General features: G+C 34.6%; 2 protein-coding genes across 5 annotated transcripts; both read left to right on the top strand.

The window, feature by feature from the left end:
• Positions 1–4,821: 4,821 nt before the first annotated feature.
• LOC147397727 (peroxisomal (S)-2-hydroxyacid oxidase GLO4-like) lies at positions 4,822–13,084 on the top strand. Its single transcript, XM_086449629.1, has 12 exons — positions 4,822–4,985; positions 8,459–8,605; positions 8,683–8,807; positions 8,885–8,931; positions 9,006–9,083; positions 9,239–9,363; positions 9,548–9,605; positions 10,263–10,325; positions 10,849–10,918; positions 11,334–11,434; positions 12,196–12,300; positions 12,708–13,084. Exons 2-12 carry the CDS (start codon positions 8,463–8,465, stop codon positions 12,885–12,887), a joined length of 1,095 nt encoding a protein of 364 aa, XP_086305755.1. The 5' UTR covers positions 4,822–4,985; positions 8,459–8,462; the 3' UTR covers positions 12,888–13,084.
• Positions 13,085–14,829: 1,745 nt separating this feature from the next.
• On the top strand, positions 14,830–24,279 carry LOC147397726 (peroxisomal (S)-2-hydroxyacid oxidase GLO3-like). Of its 4 annotated transcripts, none has more exons than XM_086449625.1 (12): positions 14,830–14,982; positions 19,010–19,156; positions 19,236–19,360; positions 19,436–19,482; positions 19,567–19,644; positions 19,798–19,922; positions 20,111–20,168; positions 20,553–20,615; positions 21,222–21,291; positions 21,762–21,862; positions 23,118–23,222; positions 23,865–24,279. In XM_086449625.1, the coding sequence occupies exons 2-12, from the start codon at positions 19,014–19,016 to the stop codon at positions 24,042–24,044; spliced, it is 1,095 nt and encodes a 364-aa protein (XP_086305751.1). In that variant the 5' UTR covers positions 14,830–14,982; positions 19,010–19,013; the 3' UTR covers positions 24,045–24,279. The 4 variants fall into 4 exon arrangements, with proteins under 4 accessions (XP_086305751.1, XP_086305750.1, XP_086305753.1 ...); XM_086449624.1 differs by lacking the exon at positions 14,830–14,982 and adding an exon at positions 15,262–15,508; XM_086449627.1 differs by lacking the exon at positions 14,830–14,982 and adding an exon at positions 15,544–18,769.
• The last annotated feature ends 902 nt before the right edge of the window (positions 24,280–25,181 follow it).

Here is a 25,181-nt window from a genome sequence, read left to right as displayed (position 1 = left end):
AGATGAAGAAGATTCCATCGTTATATCTTGGAAAGCAAACACCCAAAGATCTGTGGTACCATAGACGGGGCAGATATTTGTTTTAGGACAATGCACTGGCCTCAACCTTTCTAACAGATAATTAAGCATTTTCTTTTCATACTTAAGAGTTCTCTCTATCTTCGTTAATCACTTTTTCGTAGTAACTAGTGTAGTTTTCTATCACCTAAAAGGGATTAATCGGTTTTGGGTTCACTATTTCTCGGTTCGGTTCTGGATAACCATCGATAAGAATTACATCTCTTTGGCTTGCTAGTAGATTTATTTTCTTTTTAATTATTTATAGAACGTAGTTCTGATTGAATATTAATCAAGAGGTATCTAAATAAAGCAAATGTAATTTTGACTAAAAATTAGAATCAAAAGAGAATGTGTATCTTTATTTCTTACTTTCTTTATACATAAATGTCCGTTAATACCAATAATACAATTGCATCTAATTATCAACCAAATTCAACACCAATTCATCCATATTTTCCTTTCTGATCAAAAACAAAACAAAAGATGAGAAACTCAAGCTGCACCCCACACGAAAGAGCTGGCATGGAAGAAGGCTTGTGCACCTTCAGTAGTACGCGCAATGGTTTCCTCGATGATATATGCTTGAAGGATTCCTCTCTGTGGCAGACCAGCGACCACTGGAAGCTTGAAAATGACACCACAAGTAGAAGGACTAAATTGAGGAACCTCAATTATCTTGAAGTAAAAATCGAAACAACCCAAGTTGTTCATAGTTGTACTCGACACCACCATTCTATTGATATCGCATTGCAGCTCAACAACAACATTACTGAATCTAGGTGTGTCCACACCAATATCCACAATATTCTTATCGAACAAGTACCCTAGTGATCCATTAAGACTAACAGTATTGATGTCGATACCATGCAATGTTAGGCCATGGGTTGATAACCCAGTTATTGCCAAAACTGCAAGAAAGATGAGGAAGCCCTTGTAGAGAACCATGACTTTTTTCCTCTAATGGAGTAACTGAGAATAATGGGATGGCACTCTTTGAGAGCTATATGTGGTTTAAGATAACTTTAAAATTTTGAAGTAAGTTGGAGACTTCTTGGCATGTTAATGACATTTAATAAGCCATGTTCAAAGTCATAAATGTATATTAAAAAACACTAATTTTTTTAGGAGAATTATAGTATATAACATAGTTGGAGACACTGCGTCCTACGAATGCCTAAGATGGAATGACATTCCCTTGAGATACTCAAGCAATTGAATCATGTACTTTGCTGTCCATCTCCAACGACGTTGGACCTTAGAAAAGTCCTCTAAAAAAAATTTGAGAAGTAGATTTAGAGGGATTGTTATGAATACTTGCACATCAAATGAGATCAGATCTGTAATTGAGAATAAACTTCATTTCTTTAATTGTTCAACTTGCTTTCCCCCATTAACAAGAAATAATCTAGGGATTCACCATGGTCAACCATATATTGCAACGTTAAGCATCAGTTTGTAGGGTTAGGCCTTTGTGGTAGACAACTAGACATATGAAATGATGTCACGGGATGTGTGTGGTGTGTTAGTTATCGCAACTTAACTCAATAATTTAATGATATAATGAAGTTCAAGAAGTAGGGATCTGTCAATCTCTTGCTAATCTATTACAAATTTGTTTGGAAAGTTTCGGTATATTTCCCAACAATATTATTGCACATCTATTGATGGGTAAGACAATCTTGGAAGATTATGATAGAAATTCTAGATGATTTTTGCTAAATAGAAAAATGAAGAATTTATCAGTTTAAATAGATGATTGACAAATGGATTGCAATTAATGTCCTTAAAACCAAATTCCATAAGCTCTAGGATGATCTCCTTGATACAACAGGACTTCCAATGCAAGATTTCTATGGGATTCAACAGCTAGACTATTGAAAAGAGACAAAAGACATTTTCTGTTTTTTTAAAAGGAGGAGCAAATTAATTATTGTGGGTTGTGTGTATTTTAATAGATTGGCATCTATTATTATAAATATAAAATATCAATAGGTCACAATGCAACCAACATGATTATTGAGCATCATTAAGCCAAATGAATAAATCTAACTAGTAAACTATCCAAAATTAAAGAAATTTAATGGATTGTTACAAAAAATGAATCCGGTTCTCCCTTGCAACAGATTAAAGACCAAACAAGAAATTTAGAAGAACAACTTTAAATCAAAATTGAGTGACTTAAAGTTAAACGCCCCTCATCTGTAATATCCTTATTATTTCAAATTTGATAAATCCTAGTTTTTACCTGTAGAAAGGATCTTAAGGTCATTTATGTGTTTCGCCATATAAAACTGTTCCTGGCAGTTGCACATCCTTTTATATATATATATATAAGCAAGCAAGATTTTATAAAACTATAAGAAATAATGTATAAAATTTATGATAGGGTCATTTCCCCATTTTTTATTCCCAATATTAAAAAATAATGTGTGTAAGTTTGGCAAAGTTATGGGATCCTTATCTATATATACATACTGAAATATAAAGAAAACATACCATGCTTTCCTCCTCGGGTTATCAAGATCGATATTTGGTTGGATCCACTCTGTAATTATGGCCTACAAATGAAAGGTTCAGAGTCACAGAAAACAAAATATAAAAAGAAAGAAATGCATCAAGTTGGTGCAAATTTGTATTCAAATGTCGATATTATATGAAAGCAAACAAATACAAAACAAAACGAAAAATGAGCCATGTATCATTGAAGATACACCCTTGAATCAGAGCTTTCCAATCAATGGAGACTTGTTAAACGAACATGTGCACATGCCCTGAATATAAAATATCTCCACAGATTATTTGAACTCCCTTCATTTTTTTTTTTCTTCTTGTTTTGGCAAGTGAAGATTCGTGCTCCTTTAATCCAAGATTATCCTGTGCGTTGGGTCTTTCTTTCAATATTGTGTATTCCAATGGATTTTTGCCTCATTTGAACAAAGAGTTCAAGATGGATGGCATGTTGTGTTACTACTTCTAATACATTATTTAAGTGTGATAATTTATAATATAAAAGGGACATATTGAATAAAAATTGTGAGATTTTAGTATTTCCTTCCTTCTAGGGAAGATAATATTGATACGGAGTCGATTCCAATGGACTTATTGGATTGTTTCCATTGGTGTGCATTTGAAAGGAATTGAACGTATAAAATTGCCCATTCTGCCATGGATGCGTAACATGGATCAGTGTACATCGTAAATAACCATTCACTCAAGAATTTGCAAAAAATTGTGAACTAATGAATCTCAATTAATATGGGAATAATTCACATCAAATGTATTGAACTCAAAGTTGCAATGCAATCACGAATCATCCAACTCTTCATTGATGATCTTTCACCAGTAGTTTGACTTGCACCCATCAATTACAGTTCTTAATGGATATGTCTACATGTTCCAAAAAAAGAAAAAAAATTGGAGCCATCCGTTGTCCATCATCAATAGAGAACGTACAGACCATAAAATTTCTCTTTCTAATAAAAAAGTTTTGCAATTCTTGTTCTTATAGTCACGAGTCTGCATATTGGTTAATTCAGCCATCCATTTGAGTTGTTATTTAATCGATGTTTTGTTTGTGAACTATATTTTGACTCAAACTATTATTATATTATATTATATATATATATATATATATATATATATATATATATATATATATATATATATATATATATTTTGCGTTCTTTACTTTTTTTGCCATAACTTATTATGTTGCTAGAGTTTTCCCGTGCCTGTGGTACGGGCATCCTCTTTGGGGTTAAAGGAGTAAAAGATGAAAGATATTAAAATTGGAAGAATGTCATTGAAAAAAAAAAGGGAACAAAAAATGAAAGATAAGTAAACTTTGAGGAATATTTTGTAAAAATGGGGAGAAATAAGAGAGGAAAGACAATAAATTCAAAGGGGTGAAGAGGAAAAGAATAAAGTAGGGTAGTGTCGATCCTATTCTATTGTAGTTAGAGAGGACATTTATCCCCCCCTAAAATTATAATAAAATGGGGTTCACCGTTGTGTTTTATTATATAGATTTAATATGCACTCTAAGGCTCATTAAAATCAAAACTTAGATCTTTACCCTATTAATTCATTTGAAGTAAATAGTATTTACCGTTCAAAATAAAGGCCTTTTCTTTGGATAGAGATTTCTTGTTTTGAAATTTATATGCTAAGCTTATGACCCAATGGCATAACATGTATTAAAAAAGCAAACAAAATCAAGTACTTAAATTTGGAAATTTTTTCTCTACTAACTAATCACTCTTATTTTTTTTTATAATAAACGTGAGGTAATGCCATTGGATCATCAACTTAGCATAGGGCTGTGAATGGGCAGGTTTGGGCCGGGTTTCATTGAGTCCTAGCCCAGTCTTAACAGGCTCGGGCTTGATTCAAGTTGGGTTGGGCCAAATTAAAATGTCTAGAAATCAATTATTTTAGTGGAAGAAAGGTACTTTTTTACAATAATATATTTTGCGTTTGAAAATTATCCAATTGAATTTGCAATTAATATCTTATTAATATATAATTTTAGTAAAAGATGAGAACTAAATTCTAATTACACATGTTTTACTTTTATTATAGGCTCTATGAACATGAATGTGGGTGGATTTGGGCCATTTATGTGAAAATGCCCGGAATTAAATGGATCGGGTAAAAAAACATAAAAAATAAAACAAGCTCTTTCATGGCTTGGAGGTCCAAATAGGTTGGCTAAACTATCATGGATTGTAGGTCCAAAAAAGAGAGCTACGTGATCATATCTTACCTAACAACTGCGTACTAAGGGTCCCACTTTAAAGCCTCGCCAATTATGAACCATCTCTCTCTCTCTCTCTCTCTCTCTGTTTTTTTATCGATCATCCAAAACCTCGATATCAAGACTCGAGAGTGATAGTTTTCCCTCTCCTAGCTCTCCAATTCTCCAGGTACGTTGTTTTCCTCTCAATTTTTTGAATTTTTTAGATTATCGTTGAAATTCTGTTATTCCTAGTGTTCGATATGGCAGATTGAATTCATATCTTCTTCACTATCGAAATGGGTAAAATGCTTCTTTTATACGTGCCAGAGTGCTGTAAAGTTTAGATGGCAAAACTCAACCCTTTGGACGTGCCATGTCATTTATAATGTATAAGTAAATGGTATTTTAGAAACACCGCCTGTTAAATTGGTTATATTAGGTTTACCCCCTTCACCGTAAGTTAACGTTGCTATTTCTAGATGATTTAATGGTGGGATTTTTTTTTTTTTTTTTCAAAATGCTCTTAAAATACTTAAATTACTAAATCAAAATTGTTGAAGAAAAAAACACAATTTCACCGTTCAATCATCAAGAAAAAAAAATAGTGGGGTAAACCTAATATTACCAATTTAACAGGGGGTATTTCTAAAATACCAATAAATAAATGAGTCGTCCTAGAGTTACTACACTGAGTTCGACACTGATCTGATGTGGAGGTGTGCATACTATGCTTCTCTGCAGACTTCCACGTCAGCTCAGTGTTGAATGCAGTGTCCTGCACCGTCACTTTAGCATTTTGCTAAATTAAAAGGCTCATTCCCATCTTTTCTGCCAATTGAGAATTGAGACAATGCTTCAAGGTGGGTAGGTATAGAGTATTGCTTTTGAAAGTTGAAAGCCAATCTACATAATGGAATATACTTATAGGAGAATATTCTATAGGAGGTGAGAGGAGAGATGATGAGAAGCGGATAATGTCTCGTAGTTTTGACAAGGTGGTGCAGACCTTTTGCCTAAACCAAGTCAAAGGCCGTTCTACAATATTGTTGTAGAGGGAAAATAAGAAGTGGAAATGAGCTAGAGAAAGGGGGATTATGGTCTAATCGTTGCAACTTGATGTGTAAATTACAGAAATAAATATTTAAGATATGGACTTTGGGTAAGTCAGATTCGTTCCACGGGGACAATGAAGACTCAAATGTTCATTAGAATTGAGAACTAAAACAGAGTTGAAAATAAATTAGTTTAAAAACAAAACAGATTTGTAACACAATAGAAAATGGAAATTAACTTGTAATTGAAATTAAAACAAAAAATAGAGATTGAAGATATAAGAAAGGGGGCTCAGAGAAGTCAATTCAGCCTTTGCAAATTATCCATAATGCAGATTAATTCTAAGAATAACTCAATCCATTTAGCAAGTCATTGCTCATGGATTGGAAGGTGGAGCAGTTTAATCATCAAAGGTAACCAAAGGTTATTCATGAAAATTCTGATTTAATTGAGATTGCCTAACTTATATTTAAATTCTTAACAGAGCATAGCCATTCTTGAACTTATCTAAGCAATGGTTATCAAAGTTTGAATCAGAAATATAAGTTAGATTATCTAATCATAGAAGAATTTTCAGAATAATTAACATGTAAAACAAGAATATGGAATTAAAACTACATTAGAGGGATGAATTTGCTTTGGCATTCTTGACCTCTCTAAGGAGAGTCTAGCCACTCATTGCAAGGTTCATAGTTGCAGCAATACAAAATGAAGAAGATGATGTAGAATGAAGCTGCACTTTTGATTCCTTCTTTGAATGGTTCTCCAGAGAATTACAAAAATATCTAATGGAGAAAAACTAACACAATCACTCTTGATGTTCTCATTACAATCAAGAGTTCTTTCAAAGAACCAAAGAAACTACAGAAAATTGCAGAGAATTTACACTAAGAGAAAACAGAGATGATCCCCTTCTTTGAAATCAACCCTCTAATTTATAACATTGGTAACCGGGTTATTGGGTCGAATTTTTGGATGATTCGATTCGAGAGGATCAGTTATTTACAACGGCTGAAGCATCTGGAGTATTCAGTGCGAATCTCGAGGCAAGATGGCTCTAGATCACCACGACGCACTAGGGAGACACTGCGGCAGGTGACATGGCAGCTTTTGCTGCTCATTTTCGATCAGATTTCTCCTTTTTGCTCGCACATTGTAACTGACATTGTTACGTCGTTTGGTATGCTTTTTATTTATCTGCAATTAGTAATAATATCTCATTAGCTTCATTAATTTGGAGAAACAATTTAATTTTGGAATTATTTACAGGAACTAACATTTAAAATGTGATAGAATTTGTGACATTATGGTCCCAAAATCAAATTATTGGGATCTTATCATGATCCTTATTTTTTCGTTAGGGATAGAGTTGGAAAATGCTTCAGGAAAGAAAATTTAAAATCATTGAAGGAAAAGGTAAAAGTGTGGAACAAAATAATAAGTAGATCTTGGTGGAGTTCAAGAAGGTGGATGGAAAAGAGGAATATATGGTACTTTTGTGGAAGATAAATTTATGTGAAAATGCCAAAAAATACCAAATATAAGTGGTTGAAGGATGGGGATGATAATACTAAGTTCTTTCATAAAGTGACTAATACACACAAAAGAACAACCATGATCCCTAGGAGTATGACTATGGTAATTTTTAGCAAGAAGTGTGTTAGAAGGTGTGGAAGTTTTTGATTTTTTGCTTTGTTATGCCACGTAGGGGTGGGGGGTGGTCAGGTAGAGACTGAAGTCAGTTTGGGTTTATAATTGTTGAAAAGGTTGATAGAAGATTGGCGATTTGGATGAGTAAATATCTCCCAAAAGGACTTTGATTAATATTAACTAACAGTGTTGTAGCTAGTATTTGGGTGTACATTTTTTGCTTTGTTTATGATGTTGTTGTAAGTAGTTAAAGTCCTGGAAAGGAAAAGTTAGGAATTACTATTGAATGATAAAGTGGAGTTTTTGAAATAGCACCTAGTCAAATGGGAGAAGGTTTGTACCCCCAAAAGAGACATGGGTTGGGGATGATGTGCTAGAGCTCCCTATTGTATTGTCAAGGAGTATGTAATGGGGGTATAGCCCCCCTCTTCCATTCAATAGAAAAGGATCAGTCCGTTTTAGCATGGTTGGAGAATAAGGGATGTGCAAAACTAGAACCTCGGCCTTAGGCAAAACTTGAATGACTGGGAGATGGAGTTGGTATAACTTGATTGTTGGAGAAAATTTTAGCACTTCTGTTATCTTCTACGATGGAAGATAAGCGAAATTGAATTAAGAGTTGGGATGGAAAATTTTGTTTCAAAGCTTTTTATTTGTTTTTATGCCATTCTACATGTCAATCCTTGCCATGAGCATACTCAATTAAATTTTACATCGACGATCTCATTGTTCAGTGAGAATACAATATACATTAGAAATTTAAATGATGGGATTAATGGTCACATACCTTCCTATAGAAGGTTAACAGTGGAATGGTAATTTTCGATAGATTTCACACTGTGGCTATGAAGCAGTTAATTCCTTGAGTGAAATAGTAGAACGGACATCAAATAGTTGAGAGGCTTGGATGAGGCTTTGGTTTATTAACTGAAATTATTGAATTGTCACGCTTTTCAGGAAAATGGCCATTGAACCAGTTAACATAAGGGAATATCAAGAATTGGCTAGGCAAGCTCTTCCAAAGATGTACTACGACTTCTTTGCGGGAGGAGCGGAGGATCAGCACACACTGAGAGAAAACATGGAAGCATTTCATAGAATTACGTAATTTGTCAAATCTATCTTGCTTAACGTAACAAATGGGGCTCACCATTTTAATTTTAGGTTATGTTTGTTCTCAGGTTTCAGCCAAGGGTTCTTGTAGATGTAAGCAGAATAAATCTATCAACTACCCTATTGGGTTACAACATCTCGTCTCCCATCATTATTGCCCCCACTGCATTGCATAAGTTAGCACATCCCGAAGGTCTGGATCTCCTTCAAAGTGTTGCTACGTGAGTTATACGTGTAATTTTGATCATCAATTGCAGTTTTGTGTTCCAGGGGAGATTGCGACGGCCAGAGCTGCAGCAGCATGTAATGTAATCATGGTAATAAGAAAATATAATTTTTTAGGTAATTTATTATTATGCCTGCTTGAATACCAAGGCTGTTTTGTTTGTAGGTATTATCTTTTACGTCTACTTGCACTTTGGAGGAGGTTGCTTCTAGCTGCAATGCTATTCGTTTCTTTCAGTTATATGTATGCTATCCTTGACATTCTCATATTTAATTTATTTTTATTTTTCGGTTTGCTTCATAATATGTTTTATTTTTCTAGACCAATTTTTTTATCTAATGATTTATGTTTTAACGAGTAAGAATGAACTCAGTGGTTTCTTGTCTCTTAATTGATAGGTATTCAAAAGAAGGGATATTTCCGCTCAGCTAGTGCAGAGAGCTGAAAGAAATGGATACAAGGCTATTGTTCTAACAGTTGACACTCCCAGGCTTGGTAGAAGAGAGGCAGACATAAAGAACAAGTGAGATAGATCTATACCATCTTCTATTCTATTTTCATAATTGCCAAATATACGCTCCTATTATCTTCACAGTTTAATTGTATGCTTAATCTTTTTTTCCATCTGACGCTAATGCACAAACATAAGTATAAGAAGGTCAGATTTTAGGCATCAATTTAAGACAGTACACTGGTACTTTCTGCAGAATGATTTCACCTCAATTGAAGAACCTTGAAGGTCTTTTGTCAACTGAAGTTGTTTCCGTGAGTAATTTTCCTCTTTTTCCCATCTATTCAAGCCCATATTATAAATTCCCATGGAATAAGTATTATGAGTTAAGTTGCCTCTAATTCTAATGTAATGTGCTTTTTTGCCAAAAAATTTTATTGCTTGCAAAGCATCTAGTTTTAGTAGAAAACTTTCTCACCTTATTCACCTTCCACAGCTCAAATCAAATAAAAAACCAGTCCACACATTTGGAGTTGTTTTGGTCAAGCAAGGATTCATAGCAAAGTTGAACATACACACCACTCACAGATCTGACCAAGTTGACACCCACTAAAATATTTGGTGTTTCCACCATGTTCAACAATTTTAGAGATTTCCTTAAAATGTTATTGTGACACCTCCTTTTGCTGATATTTTGAGTTTATTCTGATGACGAATGGAAGGCAAAGAAAGGCACTACTTTGAATTGTTGGTTCTTGTCAATTCCATTCTTTTATTTATATGAACTAATATCCATATTGGAAATTATAGTCAATAATTTCAATTAACTGCTTATGAAATTTTTCTTTATTGTCATCAATTCATGAAAGAAACCGGAGCAACCACTTTGAGTTGTTGTTACTTGTCCTAAATATCATTGAGAAAACATAAATTGATACTTTCCTTCTATTGCATTTCTTTTATTTTTGCAGGATAATGGTTCTAACCTTGAAGCTTTTGCCTCTCAAACTCTCGACCGTTCTTTGAGTTGGAAGGTATGAAACTATCAACAACCTTTGTTATCTTTTATAATATCACTTTCACAAAAACTGTTGCCAACTCAGAGCTAGCTTACCTTTGAAGGTTGTTTTTCAATGGTGAAGTGGTGATTTTCGTTTACAGCAATGACAAAAATGCCTAATCCCAAAGTATAGAATGAAACAGTTGTTGTACCAAACAATGCATACTGGGGTCAGTCTAGAATTATCAGACTAGTGTGATGTTATAGATTTTCATGTTTGACTGAATTGCACACTGAAACTACAGTTTAAAACTGCAAGTTATTAAAACCTAAATCCAAGTGACTCTTCAACCATCTTCCTCTCTGAAGTGGCATAGCTAAGGAGCTGAAAGTAGATCTTGTTTTAGAGAGTAATTGTGCAAAACTAATATAAAATGCAGCTCAAGAATATTGTATTGGTTGACAACCTGTGAAACCTCTTCTTCCTGATCCTTTACCAAGGTTAACTTACACCAAAGCCATCTTTTTTACTTGCCAATTCTGTGCAATTTTTAAAGGACATTGGATGGTTGCAATCTCTAACAAGCTTGCCAATTCTGATCAAGGGGGTGCTCACTGCAGAAGATGGTAAGTTTAAGGCTCCTGTTGCTCCATTTTGACTTTATTCTTTTCCTCTTCTTTTAAAAACATTTATTGAATTAAAAATGACCCTCTTTGAAATACTTTTTGAAACAATGTTTAAGGGAATAACAAAAGAAGCCTCAATATCTTAGAGGAGGTCCTTTGTTTATTGAAGTTTTTTTCTTTTTTTGTCTTCTTAATGATTCTTCATTTGTCCCTATAAAACTTTTTTCGTAATTCCTTTCTAATTTTGGAATTGGAAGATACTCTTCATTTGGTTATTTTTATGTGGCCTTTCTCTGTTTTTTTGCTTCATCTCTAATGTTTCTCTATTCTTTTAAATCCAAGTTGTATAAAACGTGACTAGCTCCAACACTGAATTGTTGAGTTGCTGATGACTTGATGTCCTTACTATTGGCAGCTATAAAAGCTGTGGAAGCAGGGATTGCTGGGGTAATTGTATCAAACCATGGGGGTCGCCAGCTTGATTATGTTCCGGCCACTATTTCTGTTCTGGAGGAGGTGATGCTTTGCTCCCTCCCTACTTAAACCTCATAGTTTCTTAAACTAGTCCTCACTAATTCCATTTGATTTTCTGTTGATCAACGTCTATCTATAACTTGGTTTGGGTGTAAAACATGCCACCTTCGATGTGTGGATATAGCCAAAGTCCAAGCTATCGCATTTAAATAAACTATCGACATTTTGTTCAAAACATAGCACCATTAGTTTTCATAAAAAGGGTAATATATATGAAGGTTATCAAAGAGTGAGAAGATCCAAAAGAACGTGGATTGAGATGATGAAAGTAACATAAGATCTCAGGACAAAATTGAATGGAGGAACAGGATTCGTTTGTACATTGAACATACATCATTTCGATCTTTCCTATGACTTTTCTGTTATACTATGTCAACTTTTAAAATTGCTTTTGAACTTTAGTTATTTGTGCTGTTATAAACAGTGAACATGTGTAAGTATAATTTGTTTACGTATGGAACTTGAGATTTAAACTCACATATTGTGGTTAAGACCATGAAGAGATCACTGTTTAATTATAAATAATAGTTGAAAACTAGAAGAAAAGAATGTCTTGGCATAGGCCTGTCACAGTAGGAAAACTTTTCTTTTACTTAAAACTGCCATACTTATGTTCCTCAATTGCATGTAACGGAGTTTTTCGCTTTGAAACATTTTGATTATTACAGTCATTGTCAAGAAAAAATTCCTAAGGATTGAAAACATACCTTAATGAGCAATTTTTGTGGATGCTTGAGTTGCAGGTGGTTCAAGCTGTTAGAGGAAGAGTTCCTGTCCTCTTTGACGGAGGAATCCGGCGTGGAACAGATGTTTTCAAAGCCTTAGCTCTTGGTGCCCAAGCTGTTCTTGTAAGCTATCTTCTATATTTTTTGGGTAATTTAGACATGTCTTTTGCTTTCAAACTGATCACTTGCCCCCTTGACTAACTGAAAATAACCATATACCCCCACGCTCAATGTTTTGCGAAAAATCCTTGAATTTCAAACTGTGTGAACATCTTATGAGTAAAAGGTGAAAAGAAGTACAGTGGAGTATCCCGTTGTCTCTTATTGTATGCACAAAGCTTTCGAGTGATATTCAGTTCCATATAAATGGGCCACTAGTTTTCTTTCCGTTACATGTAGTGCGATACACTTACTGGGTCACATTGTGCTAACTGATTATGTAATTTCTATGTAGAAACATTGAATCTTCTTTTTTTGTTACTTCCTTTCCTTCCCACTTAACATTTAGTTATGTTTACTTTTTATTGCAGATTGGAAGGCCAGTGATCTATGGCCTAGCAGCGAAAGGAGAATATGGGGCAACACATGTCATCAAGATGCTGAAAGATGAGCTTGAGCTCACCATGGCCCTTTGTGGGTGTTGTTCCGTGAAGGATATTACTAGGAGCAATGTACGGACAGAGCGTGACAGATTACGATCCTTGCTCTAGTTTCGGTTAAAAACTTACATGATTGGGATACAGTTTGTTGTCTTGTATTTGTTTTAGAGTATCCTAAGTGTATTTTCATAAGATCGGATGGTTACAATCTTCTGTTAAAGTACATGTGTGTGCAACTTCTTTTAAGGGATTGTGTTGGACCTGGATCTGATTCAATAAGAATTGCATTGGACACTTTCAGGATTGGATATTTTTATCAGATCTTAATACCCATGTCTTCAACTTATGATAAAATACTGTGAATTTTCTGTCCAAACTCAGTAATCTTAAAGATTTTCAAAATCTATGGTGAATGATTTTTAATCGATTAAACCTTGTCTTTCAGTACGTCATTTTCAATCTCATCATATTCCTTGTAGATTATTTATTTTCATTTTCTAGGACAATTTCATCATAGTCTCTTTCAAAAATTCTATCTCGTATGTTGGATTTGAAATAGATAATATCTTGAGGTCAAAGAGCAACTCCTAAGCAACTAGACATATCTGCTAGGCATTTTATTGTTGAGAGTCATTTTGCCTTTTTAAGGATCTTCACTCCAACCATTTAGCCAAAAATGACTCCTCAAATTCAGTTACAATAAAATGTTTTGCAATGCCATCATTTTTACTGTTGATATGTTGAGAAAGAGAAACTCATAGGGCTTAAAATGGTATGGATTTTAATCCGAAATTTGAGTGATCCAAATTTGAATTTAGTAGGTTTGATTTCATCAAGTATATCCGAATTAAAATATGATTCGGATATGGATTGATGTCCCTTGACTCGAATCGGATCTAGGATCAGTATGGTTCCATCCCTATATCTATCAAGACTTGAATGATATATTACTTTGCAAGTTGTATTGTTATATTTTTTTTTAAGTCATCTTTCAACAAGTAACAACAGTTGAGTATATTAGTCAAGGTCCCTCTTTTAAAATAGAGAGGTCTGGAGTTTAAATCACCATTTAGTTACATTTTAGTAAAAATAATTTGACATTATCCGACTTGATCGACTCGAATCAATTAATTCAATCGGATCAAATTCGGATATGATTTTAATGGAAGTAAAATGATTCAAATATGGTCTTAGAGTAAAATGATTCAAATATGGTCTTAGTTAATATGATTTGAGTCAGATTCAGATATAGATATGTACACACTCATATTCGGCATGAACCCGACCCGTTTTATGTCCTACAAATTCACTCTCTTTCTTTGCCTCTCATATTTTCTCTGTCTAAAAAACATTTCAAATTAGAGAACCCCAACTTGAATGCATTGGAGTGTTTTCGAAGAGCTCTAACTATGTAAAATGGCATTTAGGAGAGGATATGGAATCCTAACCCAAGTGCATTGGAGTTGATAGTATAGTAAGGAATTTTAAATGTTACTAGAGACGTTGAAGATGACCAGTTTTAGGTAGAAAAAATTAAGAGGTTTTAATCAATGATGATTGTTGACGAGGGTATTTATTATGTTTATAAGAGAGAGGAGACAGGTAAGGGGTATGGGTATGCCATCAGTTTGAAAATACAAGGATAACTTAAGTATCAACCAAAACATACATAGAGGGCTATGTTTAATAGTTTAAAAATTATAAGGCAATCTGAGCTGGCAGCCCTATGGCTGTCAATGGATCGGGTCTGAATTAGATCAAGGTTGATTTGATATCAATCCAATAAAGTTTGGATTGGATCTAGTACTGTTCTGATAAGTATCGGATCAGATGCTTATCGGATCAGATTTATTTTTGAAACTCAATAATAACCCAATCATTAATAATTGGATTGGATCCGGATCGGGTCAAGTCCAACTTTATATACAAAATCTAAATAAACCTCACACATCTCAACAAAAGTAAAAATTCTAAAATATTATCAGATTGGGACATGGTTGGTCCTATCCAATCCAATAAGATATCAGATTGAAACCTTATCGGAATCCAAACATCGATCCAAACCCGAAGTTAGAGGATTGGATTTCGGGTCTGATCCGATCCATGACCCAATCATCTCTCTCTTTGTCTTCTCGGTCTTTCATAACCATTCCATACCACAAAAACTTTTCCGATCTTCGCAGTGATATTTTTCATCTCCAGCCAGGTAAATTTTTTTTATTTTTTTTGGTTGATTTATTTAATATTATTGTTGAAAAATCTGTTTTCCTATTGTTGCAAATGCCTATTTTTCTCCACGTCTCATTTTCCTTTTTTTTTTTTTTTGTTTCCAATTTATTTCTGGCTCTGCTAGCTAGGAGAGGAAAAAAAAACATGATGGTGTGTCACATGCATGTAGGGCATAAAATTTTATTATTTATAAATAAAAAATTGGATTTCAACAAATTTTTGCAAAAAGAGTATTTTTTTTTTTAATAATTAAGAGTGTCTTAGCTAGTATTCCAGTGTACATTTTTTTTGTTTTTTTTGTTTATAAGGTTGAAGCAGCAGATGTTTTAAGTCTTAGAAAGGAAAGTGAGAAATTTCTTATGAAATGCTAAGAAATATCACTTGTCAAATGAGAAAAAGGTTTGCACCATCAAAAGGGATGTTGGGTTGGGGATAAGCGCTTCCTATGGTCAAGGAGTATTTTAAATGCTAGAAATGTTTTTAATAATGGCGTTGGCGTTAAGGTTGTGAGGGGTATGGGGTACTATTTTGAGGAGTCGTGATAATCTGACTCCGTTTTTGTATGCTCTTTGTACTCTCCCTTCACGGAACCATATATCTTTTGCTTCGGGACACCTAAGTTCAGATCTTTATGGTTTTGTATATTCTGTGAAGAGAGCATACAAAAAAAGAGAATCAGATTATCAGGACTCTATTTTGAGTCATAACTTTTTATTTGTTTTATCGCATTCTACATATTAATACTTGGCATGAGCTCTATCTAGGGAGCAATTTTTTTTAATTTATTTTTTTCAAAACTGGTATTTTGATTTGTATTCTTGATTAAATTTTAATTATCAACCATTTCAATGTCTAGAGAAAATTCATTGTTGGTTTCTTTGTCATGTGTGAGGAGAGTGGTGAGAATGTCAATCATAACTTTTTATTGTCCTGGATGGGGCTTTATTTGTTCAAATGTTGCATTTAAAACTAGAGAATTCCTTTGTGGTCTTCCTTCATTTGCAATTTAGGAAGGGAATGCCATAGTTTTATTGGTTAAGGAGAGAGGGGGTGGGGGTACAATGTTGGATCTTAAAGCAAGAGGACTTTAAGGGGGTCTTATTTGAATACTTTGTGTTTTAGATGAATTTCTGACATCTTGTGAGAGTGAGTGAGGTGGTCCCTTTTGTATCTTTGGTGGTAATCTCATTTTGGTGGTTTTTCATGTTTTTCCTTTGTTGCATTCTTTGGATTGCTACTTTGATGGTCTTCTTGACATCCATTTATGATCCCTTTTTTTTTTGTTGGGCAAGCATATGTGGCTAGTAGTCAAAGTAAAGGTAAGCAATGAGATCATCGAGTTTTGAACCTAGGTCGTGGGATCAACACTTAACACACCTTTTCCAAGTTAGCCAAGTTAGCACCTTCGACATCAGTTTATTGATTATTCTCTTTGTATCTTTTTTAATTATTACTTATTTTCTGTGTATCCAAAAAAAAGTGATGGTCCTTGAGGTTATGTGCAAGAGAGAGTGAGAGTTTAGGGCTTAGTGTGCTCGTGTTCTTTATTTCTGTAGAGGTGATTCCGAGCTTACCTCCAATAACTCGATCTGCAACTCTGATGGCGTCTCCTTGCTCCTTCAATCTTATGGTGGCACCGGTGTGGTACATGTCAAGAATCCTCCGACGCCCAAGTTAGATATAAAAAAAAAAAAGAATAATCTCTTCCCTAATTCGCCCCAAAAGGATCCCCTCTCTATTGATCTCCCCCCCACCCCTTTTATAGGATTTCCCATCAATCCCCTCAAAATAGGGATTCTCTCCATGATTCCTTCAATCAAGGGATCGAATCAGGAAATTCCTTCCATCGGAAAGGAAACTAAACTGAAATATAGTTTTAGCTCCATCAGTCATCCCTAAACTCTTGGGATCTAACTCTAAATTATGAAAACAAAAGATAGAGTTGGATTTCTGCCTTATTCAGTAGTTTTACCTTGCCCTTCAGGCTGGGTAGACCTTTGACTTCATTTTGTCCTGTACCTGAGTAGGGTAGGGCTACTGATTTCTCCTTGGTACCACATACTTAGAGAAAGTTCCCTTGCTTTAAGTCTAGTTTAGATCTCGACACATGGAGGGCCTAGATGGATTATTGATGTAGGACGGTGAGGGGAGAAGTTTAGATCTCGACACGTGTAGGGCTAGATGGATTACTGATGTAGGACGGTAAGGGGAGAAAAATAAATAAGAGAGTTTCGGAAAATATGGTTGGGGTTTGGGTTAAGGATTTGAGCGACAATAAGAAAAGGGTTTCCAAAATCTCAATTAACTATATGTTGAAATGTAAAACACAAAGTCTTCCAATTACCACATTTTGAAATTATGATTAGGGTATTTAGTTATGACCTTATGCAAGTCTGACCACAATCCCAATGAAAATGATTAAAGGTTTGTAGGATAGGGAAATGATTAAGAGTTAAAGATTTAGAAAAGAGATTAATGAAATAAGGGTTAAAGAAAATGGGAAAATGATTAAGAGTAGAGGATTGGAGGTTTTAAGAATCAAGAATCAAGAAAATTAAGAACAAGGAACTAAAAGAAAATCAAGAAAAACAAAAGAATAGAAAAGAAAAATAAAGATTAGAAGAAAAAAAATATTATATTGGACTTACTCCAAAATGGTCTCACACCACACCCATTGTTAGGAAGATCAAGCTCAAGCTCTCTTTTTATTCATCATTCTTCTTTGAAAAAGAAAACTAATACAATTTACGTAAAGAGAATAAATCTAAGAGTCCTAATCAAACTAAAACACCAAATAAATAACCTAATTTTTGTAACTTTCTCTCTCCTAATTTTTCAATCATAATGATACTTAAATAAAAGATATACTAAAATTACTAAACTACCTCTAAATATTATACTAAGATCATGGGTCAATAAAACATCAAAATAAGTGCGAAAAACATAAAATTGAAGTTCTAAAAAAGAAAACTAAGTAAATAACTAATTTGAAATGACCCTGAACGATAAAATGATAAATCTAGACCTAAATAAGTGAAAACCTAGATAATTACAAATTTTTCGTTGGAACCCTTGACTTGATTTGCGTTTAGCATTAATTACAACTTTATCCTCTACAATTTTCATTATTGTCATTGTTTTTCTTGTTGATTGTCTTATACCTTTTCATCATGCCAAGAGACCTCTACGTATAGGTAGATCCGGAGAGCAAGGAAAAAAGTGATATTCCAATATAGTTTATTAGTGTTAGGACATGGGTGATGTAAGAAGACGAGAATGCTCCTTTTGTAACAAAATGCGTCATGTATATTAAATTATGCTCCAATATCCAGTACAAGTGTCAGAACTTTCCAAAAGCAATCAGTTGTTAGTTATTACATGATATGCTCTTCTTCGTGTGCCTTCTTGTTGTAGCAGTGCCTTTCTGGCCTTGAAGGTATAGTAGATGCCAACAAAAACTTCTCTCCATGACGGCAAAAACTCTCGACTCTTGATGCCCTTCCCCCAGTTAGTGAAGTAGCATTCACTTCAATGCCACTAGGTTCAACAGGAATGGAGAGGGTACGGTGACACCAGGCTCCCTAACGTGATTAACATTTTGTTTCCAGTGTGGCCATGATGATGCTTGCATGGATTTCTAGTGCCACATGCTTCCCATAGATGCCTCTACGTGGTAGCTTAACTGGCACCACTACACCTTGTAAATATTTATGATGACACTTTGGTGGAGTGTTTTCGATTAAACCGTCGGTGGTAACTGTTGAGTAAGTTCCATTCCAAGCTATTGAACAACTAATGAAGGACCATGCAACTTCTGCACAATCTGCGAAAATATAATTCACGTTAGAGGGTTCATAGTTGGACAGAAATTTGGGTAAATTTCCCAGTGGCTATGAGGCTGTTAATTCCTAAAGTGGAATGGTAGAACATACATCATATAGTTGAGAGGCTCGAATAAGGCTCTAGTTGATAAACTGAAATGATTGAATTGTCGTGCTTTTCAGGAAAATGGCCAATGAGCCAGTTAACGTAAATGAATATCAAGAATTGGCTAGGCAAGCTCTTCCAAAAATGTACTACGATTACTTTACGGAAGGAGCGGAGGATCAGTACACGCTGAAGGAAAACATGGATGCATTTCGTAGAATCACGTAATTTTTCAAATCTACCGTGTTAAATGAAACAAATGGGGGGCTCACCTTTTTACTGTTAGCTTATGCTTGTTCACAGGCTTCAGCCAAGGGTTCTTGTAGACGTGAGCCAAATAAATCTTTCAACTACCATATTGGGTTACAACATCTCGTCTCCCATTATAATTGCCCCCACTGCAAGGCATGGGTTAGCCCATCCTGAAGGTCTGGATATCCTTTGAACAGCTGTTACATGCGTTTTGTGTGCGGTTTTGATCATCAATTGCAGTTGTTTTCCAGGGGAGATCGCGACAGCCAGAGCTGCAGCAACTTGTAACACAATCATGGTAGTAAGATAACATTGTGTTTTTTTTTTTCCAGCTTATTTACAGGATAAGCCTACTTGAATGCGTTGGGTGTTCGGTTTGTAGGTATTATCTTCCAGGTGTACCTGCACTGTGGAGGAGGTTGCTTCTAGCTGTAATGCTATTCGTTTCTTTCAGTTATATGTATGCTACCCTCAGAAGTTTCTCTTATTTAATATGTGTGTTCTTATTTTCTTCATTATGTGGTTTATTTCTATTTACCAAGATCTTTATCAAACGGTTTTATATTTAACTAGTAAGAACGAACTCAGTGGTTTCTTGCCCCTCAATTAATAGGTGTTCAAAAGAAGGGATATTTCTGCTCAGCTAGTGCAGAGAGCTGAAAGAAATGGATACAAGGCTATCGTTCTAACAGCTGACACTCCTTGGTTTGGTAGAAGAGAACCAAGCATAAAGAACAAGTGAGATATATACATCTATCATCTTCTGTTCTATTTTTCAACTTCACAAAATATACACTCCTATCATCTTCCCAGTTTAATTGGATGCTCAAATCTTTTTTTTCCCCATCCGAGGATAATACACTATCATAAGTTTACGAGGTCTGAATTTAAGCACCGATTTGAAACATTACACTCATACTCTGTAGAATGGTTTCACCTGAATCGAAGAATTTTGAAGGTCTTTTTCCAACCAAAGATGGTACTGTGAGTATAATGCTTTTTCCTATTAATTTACTTTTTCTACCATTCACTTGGCCATATTGCATATAGAATGCATATTGTGAGTTAATTTTCATCTAATACTGTTTTCAGAAATTCTGATTGAAGAATGGAAGGAAAAGGAAGCAACTATCATGAATTGTTGTTACTTGTCAATTCTTTTCTTTTATTTATATGAGCTGATACCTATTGTAAATTATAATTTTGATACTTTCAATTAACTGTTTGTGGAAATTTTCTTTGTTCTCGTTAACTAATGAAAGAGAATGGAGCCACCACTTTGAGTTGTTACTTTACTTGTCATACTTACAATTGAGAAAACAGAGATTGGTACTTTTCATTCTGTTGCATTTCTTTTATTTATTGCAGGAAAAGGGTCTAACTCTTGGAGCTTTTGTCTCTAAAATTTTTGACTCTTCTTTGAGTTGGAAGGTATGAAACTATCGACAACCTTAGTGGTTATCTTTTATAATATCTGACTTTCTCGAAAACTGTTGTTAACACGGCTATGGTTTACTTTTGAAAGCTGTTGTTCAATGGTAAATTAGTGATTTTTTTTTTTTACAGCAACAACAACAAGGCCTTTTCCCAAGGATTTTGGGTAGGCTTTTAAAACAACAGTGATTTTCTATTAAGTGTGTGAATGTCATTTAAAACATTGGCCGAGTCTTTTCAGCTCAGCATATTCATAATGGTTTTGGTGACATACAAATGAGTCCCAAGTGATCAGCTGTTGTACCAAACAACGCACACAGAGTCAACCTAGAGTTACCAGAGTAGTGTGAACTTATAGATTTCCATGTTTGACTGAATTGCACACTGAAACTATGGTTTAAAATTTTAAGTTATTAAAACCTAAACTCAAGTGACTCTTTAACATTCTTCTTCTCTGTTGTGGCAGAGCTAATTAGCTAATAAGTAGCTCTTGTTTTGGAAAGTAGTTTGTGTGACAGCTCAAGAATATTCTTTATTGTCACAACCTAGGGGACCTATTGTTCCCATCTTTATTTACTTACCAACTTTGTTTGATTTTCGAAGGACATTGGATGGTTGAAATCTATAACAAGCTTGCCAATTCTGATCAAGGGGGTGCTCAATGCGGAAGATGGTAAGTTTGAGGTTCCCGTTGCTCCATTTTGATTTTATTATTTTCTCCATAGAACATATATCCGAAAATGTTAAAAAGAAAACTTTTTGACCAAGAGTTTTTTCTAATTTTCTTAAATATTTGCAAATAGTTTCTATAACCTGGCAACAATTTAAACTTTAAATCCCATCATAACCTGACTGCAGACTTGAAAAGAAGACCGGGCGACCCCAGCCACCCAGTTAAATGAAGCCAGTGCACTAACCAGTTTGATATCAAAACAATGCTTTCTAATTACCCTTGCAAGCCTAAATTTAGTTGCCATCTTAGCATTTTAAAGTGATGAACTCAACGTCATTGAACACTGAATTGTTTGCGTTGTTGATGAGACATCTTAGACTCTTTTTTGAAGAAAAAAATTCCTTTTGTTTTTTCTTTTATCTTCCACTGGAACAAGATTGTTGATGACTGGATGTGCTTACCATTGGCAGCTATAAAAGCTGTGGAAGCAGGGGTTGCTGGGGTAATTGTATCAAACCATGGGGGTCGCCAGCTTGATTATGTTCCCGCCACTATTTCTGTTCTGGAGGAGGTGATGCTTTGCTCCCTTCCTACTTAAGCCTCATAGCTTCTTAAACTAGTCCTCACTAATTCCATTTTTTTTTCTGTTGATCAACGTCTATCTATGACTTGGTTTGGGTGTAAAACATATGTCACCTTCAATGTGTCGAAAGTCCAAACTATTGCATTTAAATTAACAATCCAGATTTTGTACAAAACATAGTACCATTAGCAAATGATAAGGGTAGTGTATATGAAGGTTGTCAAAGAGCAAGAAGAAGATCCAAAAAAACGTGGATTGAGATGGTGAAAGCGAATATGAATATAGTTGAGTGTATATTTTCCTCCACTCTCGGGTGTGTCATACGCCAGTTAGGTCCCATGACCCTCTTATATTCATAGTTCTCCCCCTCTCCACCAGATCGGATTTTTGGAGTAGTTGGTTGGTTAACATAGTATCGGAGTGCTAGGTTGGTATAGGTCATGGTTTCAATTCTTTCCACCCTTATGGGTGAGGGGGAGTATTGATTGTATTTTTTCCTCCACTCTCGGGGGTGCCATAACCCAGTTAAGTCTTGTCACCCTCGTATATTCATAGTTCTCTCCCTCTCCAACAGATCAGTCTTTCGAAGTAGTTGGTTGGTTAACAAATACACGTTCAATAACATAAGATGTGGATTAGGACAGAATTGGAGAAACGGGATTCATTTATATTATCTAAAATACATCGTACAACGAACATACGTTATTTTTTATCTTTCCTTTGTCTTCTCTTTTATACCATGTCCAATTTTTAAAATTACTTTTTAACTATTTACAATTTATCTTGTACAACGAACATACATCATTTTATAGCTTTCCTTTGCCTTCTCTTTTATACCATGTCCAATTTTTAAAATTACTTTGAACTATTTAAAATTTATCTCGTAACTTAAACTTTTGTTATTTATGCTGTTATATGCAGCGAACATGTTTTAAGTAGAATTTGTCTACATGAGGAACTTGACATCTAAACTCACATCTAGAGATCACGAAGGACAGTCCAATCAGTTAGTATTCTAGCCTGTAAGTTAAATATAATAGTTGAAAACAACAAGAAAAGAATGCCGACTAAGGAAAACCTTTTTCTTTTACTTAACATCTTAACCGCCATACTTATGTTCCTCAATTGCATATAAAGGAGTTTTCTTTTAGAAACATTTTGATTATTAGGGTCATTGTCAAGAAAACTTCCGAATGATTGAAAACAAGCCTTGATAAACGTTTTTGTGGATGCTTGAGTGCAGGTGGTTCAAGCTGTTGGAGGAAGAGTTCCTGTCCTCCTTGATGGAGGAGTCCGGCGTGGAACAGATGTTTTCAAAGCCTTAGCTCTTGGTGCCCAAGTTGTTCTTGTAAGCTATCTTCAGCTTCACCTAAGAAAAGTTGTTATAGTTCCTTATATTTTTGGGTAATTTAGACATACCCCTTTGGATATTAGTGAATATTTGAGATTCCCCTGCATTTTCAAGTTGATTTTCCCCTCTTGACCCATGGTTTTCTACGAGTGACTAATCGAAAATGACCATATTGCTCTCATCCCCCCCGGCGGCCCCCGCCACGTCTCCAACCTCTTGTGAAAAATCCTTGAATGTCTAGCACTGTGAACATCATACAAGAAAAGAATTATAGGGGAAAATATCCTTTATTTTATGAACAGAGCTTGATAGTTGTAAGCCTGAGTAATGGTTTGCAGTGAACAAGTGACTGTGAGATGTTCCATATAAACAGGATGCTAGTTTTCTTTTCTTTATATGCAGTTTGCTCATATTGTAGTAACTGATGATCTTTCTTCTTAGGTAAAATTCTACATATAAACATTGGTTCAAGCAATCTTCTATTTCTATGTTTAGAGTTGCCTTTGGTTGGATGCCCATGTTGATGATTTGATTAGGCTTCCTAGCCTCCTTTCACACTTGTACTCTACTCTTTATCCCTTTATAAAATCCTTGCTTGTTTAGCAAAAATAATAATAATGTTCATTTTTTTAATCTCAGGTTGGAAGACCAGTGATCTATGGCCTAGCAGCAAAAGGAGAATACGGGGCAAGACATGTCATCGAGATGCTGAGGGATGAGCTTGAGCTCACCATGGCCCTTTGTGGGTGTTGTTCCGTGAAGGATATTACTAGGAGCAATGTACGGACAGAGCGTGACAGATTACGATCCTTGCTCTAATTTCAGTTTAAAAACTTATAGGGTTGGGATACAGTTTGTTGTATTGTATTTGTTTTAGAGTATCCTAAATGTATTTTCATAAGGTCGGATGGCTACAATCATCCGTCAAATTACGTGTGTGTGTGTGTGTGTGTAACTTCTTTTAAGAGCTGTCAATGGATCACCGGATAAGGGATTGTGTTGGATCTGGATCTGATTCGATAAGAATTGCATTGGACCCTTTCAGGATTGGATATTTTTATCGGGTTTTAATACCCTTGTCTTCAACTTATGATAAAATACTGTGAATTTTCTTTCTAAAACCAGTAATCTTAAAGATTTTCAAAATCTATGGTGAATGATTTTTAATCAATTAAACCTTGTCATTTTCAATTGCATCATATTCATGGTAGATTATTTATTTATTTATTTTCATTTTCTATGACAATTTCATCATAGTCCCTTTCAAAAATTCTATCTCTTATGATAGATTTGAAATGGATAAAATCTTTCGGTCTAAGAGCAACTCCGAAGCAATTAGATATATCTGTTAGGCATTTTATTGTGGAGAGTCATTTTGCCTTTTCAAGGGGTCTTCACTTCAATCGTTTAGCCAAAATGACTCTCCAAATTCAGTTACAGTAAAATGTTTCACAATGCTATCGTTTTTACTGGCGGTATGTTGAAAAAGAGAAACTCATAGGGTTTAAAATGGTATGAATTTTAATCCAAAATTTGAGTGATCCGAATCTGAATTTAGCGGGTTTTGTTTCATCAAATATATCCAAATTAAAATATGGTTTGGATATGGGTTAATGTCCCTTGACCCAAGGCGGATCCGGATCGGATACGATTTCATCCTTATATCTACCAAGATTTGAATGATATATTATTTTGTAAGTTGTATTGTTATATTTTTTTTAAGTCATTTTTCATCAAACAATAATGGTTGGGTGTTATAGTCAATGTACATCTCTTCCAAAATAGAGATGTTTGAAGTTCAAATCACCATTTAGTCACATTTTAGTATAAATAATTTGACATTATTCAATCCGACCGACTCGAATATATTAATTCGGTCGGATCGAATCTGATTATGATTTTAATGAAAGTAAAATGATTTAAATATGGTCTTAGTTAGTATGATCCGAATTTAAT

Source organism: Akebia trifoliata, chromosome 8 (assembly GCF_017979445.1).
Source record: "Akebia trifoliata isolate Shusen 1 chromosome 8, ASM1797944v1, whole genome shotgun sequence".
NCBI classification, from domain to species: Eukaryota; Viridiplantae; Streptophyta; class Magnoliopsida; order Ranunculales; family Lardizabalaceae; genus Akebia; species Akebia trifoliata.
The sequence above is the reverse complement of the archived record's forward strand: the minus strand, read 5'-3'. Positions and strand labels throughout refer to the sequence as shown.

Bases quoted from the DNA above. Each gene is read 5' to 3' on its own strand.
- LOC147397727 (XM_086449629.1), top strand. From the start codon at position 8,463: ATGGCCATTGAACCAGTTAACATAAGGGAATATCAAGAATTGGCTAGG. The intron at 8,606-8,682 runs GTAATTTGTCAA...GTTTGTTCTCAG, and splicing joins GAAGCATTTCATAGAATTAC to GTTTCAGCCAAGGGTTCTTG. The intron at 12,301-12,707 runs GTAAGCTATCTT...TTTTTATTGCAG, and splicing joins TTGGTGCCCAAGCTGTTCTT to ATTGGAAGGCCAGTGATCTA.
- LOC147397726 (XM_086449624.1), top strand. From the start codon at position 15,471: ATGCTAGAAATGTTTTTAATAATGGCGTTGGCGTTAAG. The intron at 19,157-19,235 runs GTAATTTTTCAA...GCTTGTTCACAG, and splicing joins GATGCATTTCGTAGAATCAC to GCTTCAGCCAAGGGTTCTTG. The intron at 19,645-19,797 runs GTATGCTACCCT...CTCAATTAATAG, and splicing joins TTCGTTTCTTTCAGTTATAT to GTGTTCAAAAGAAGGGATAT.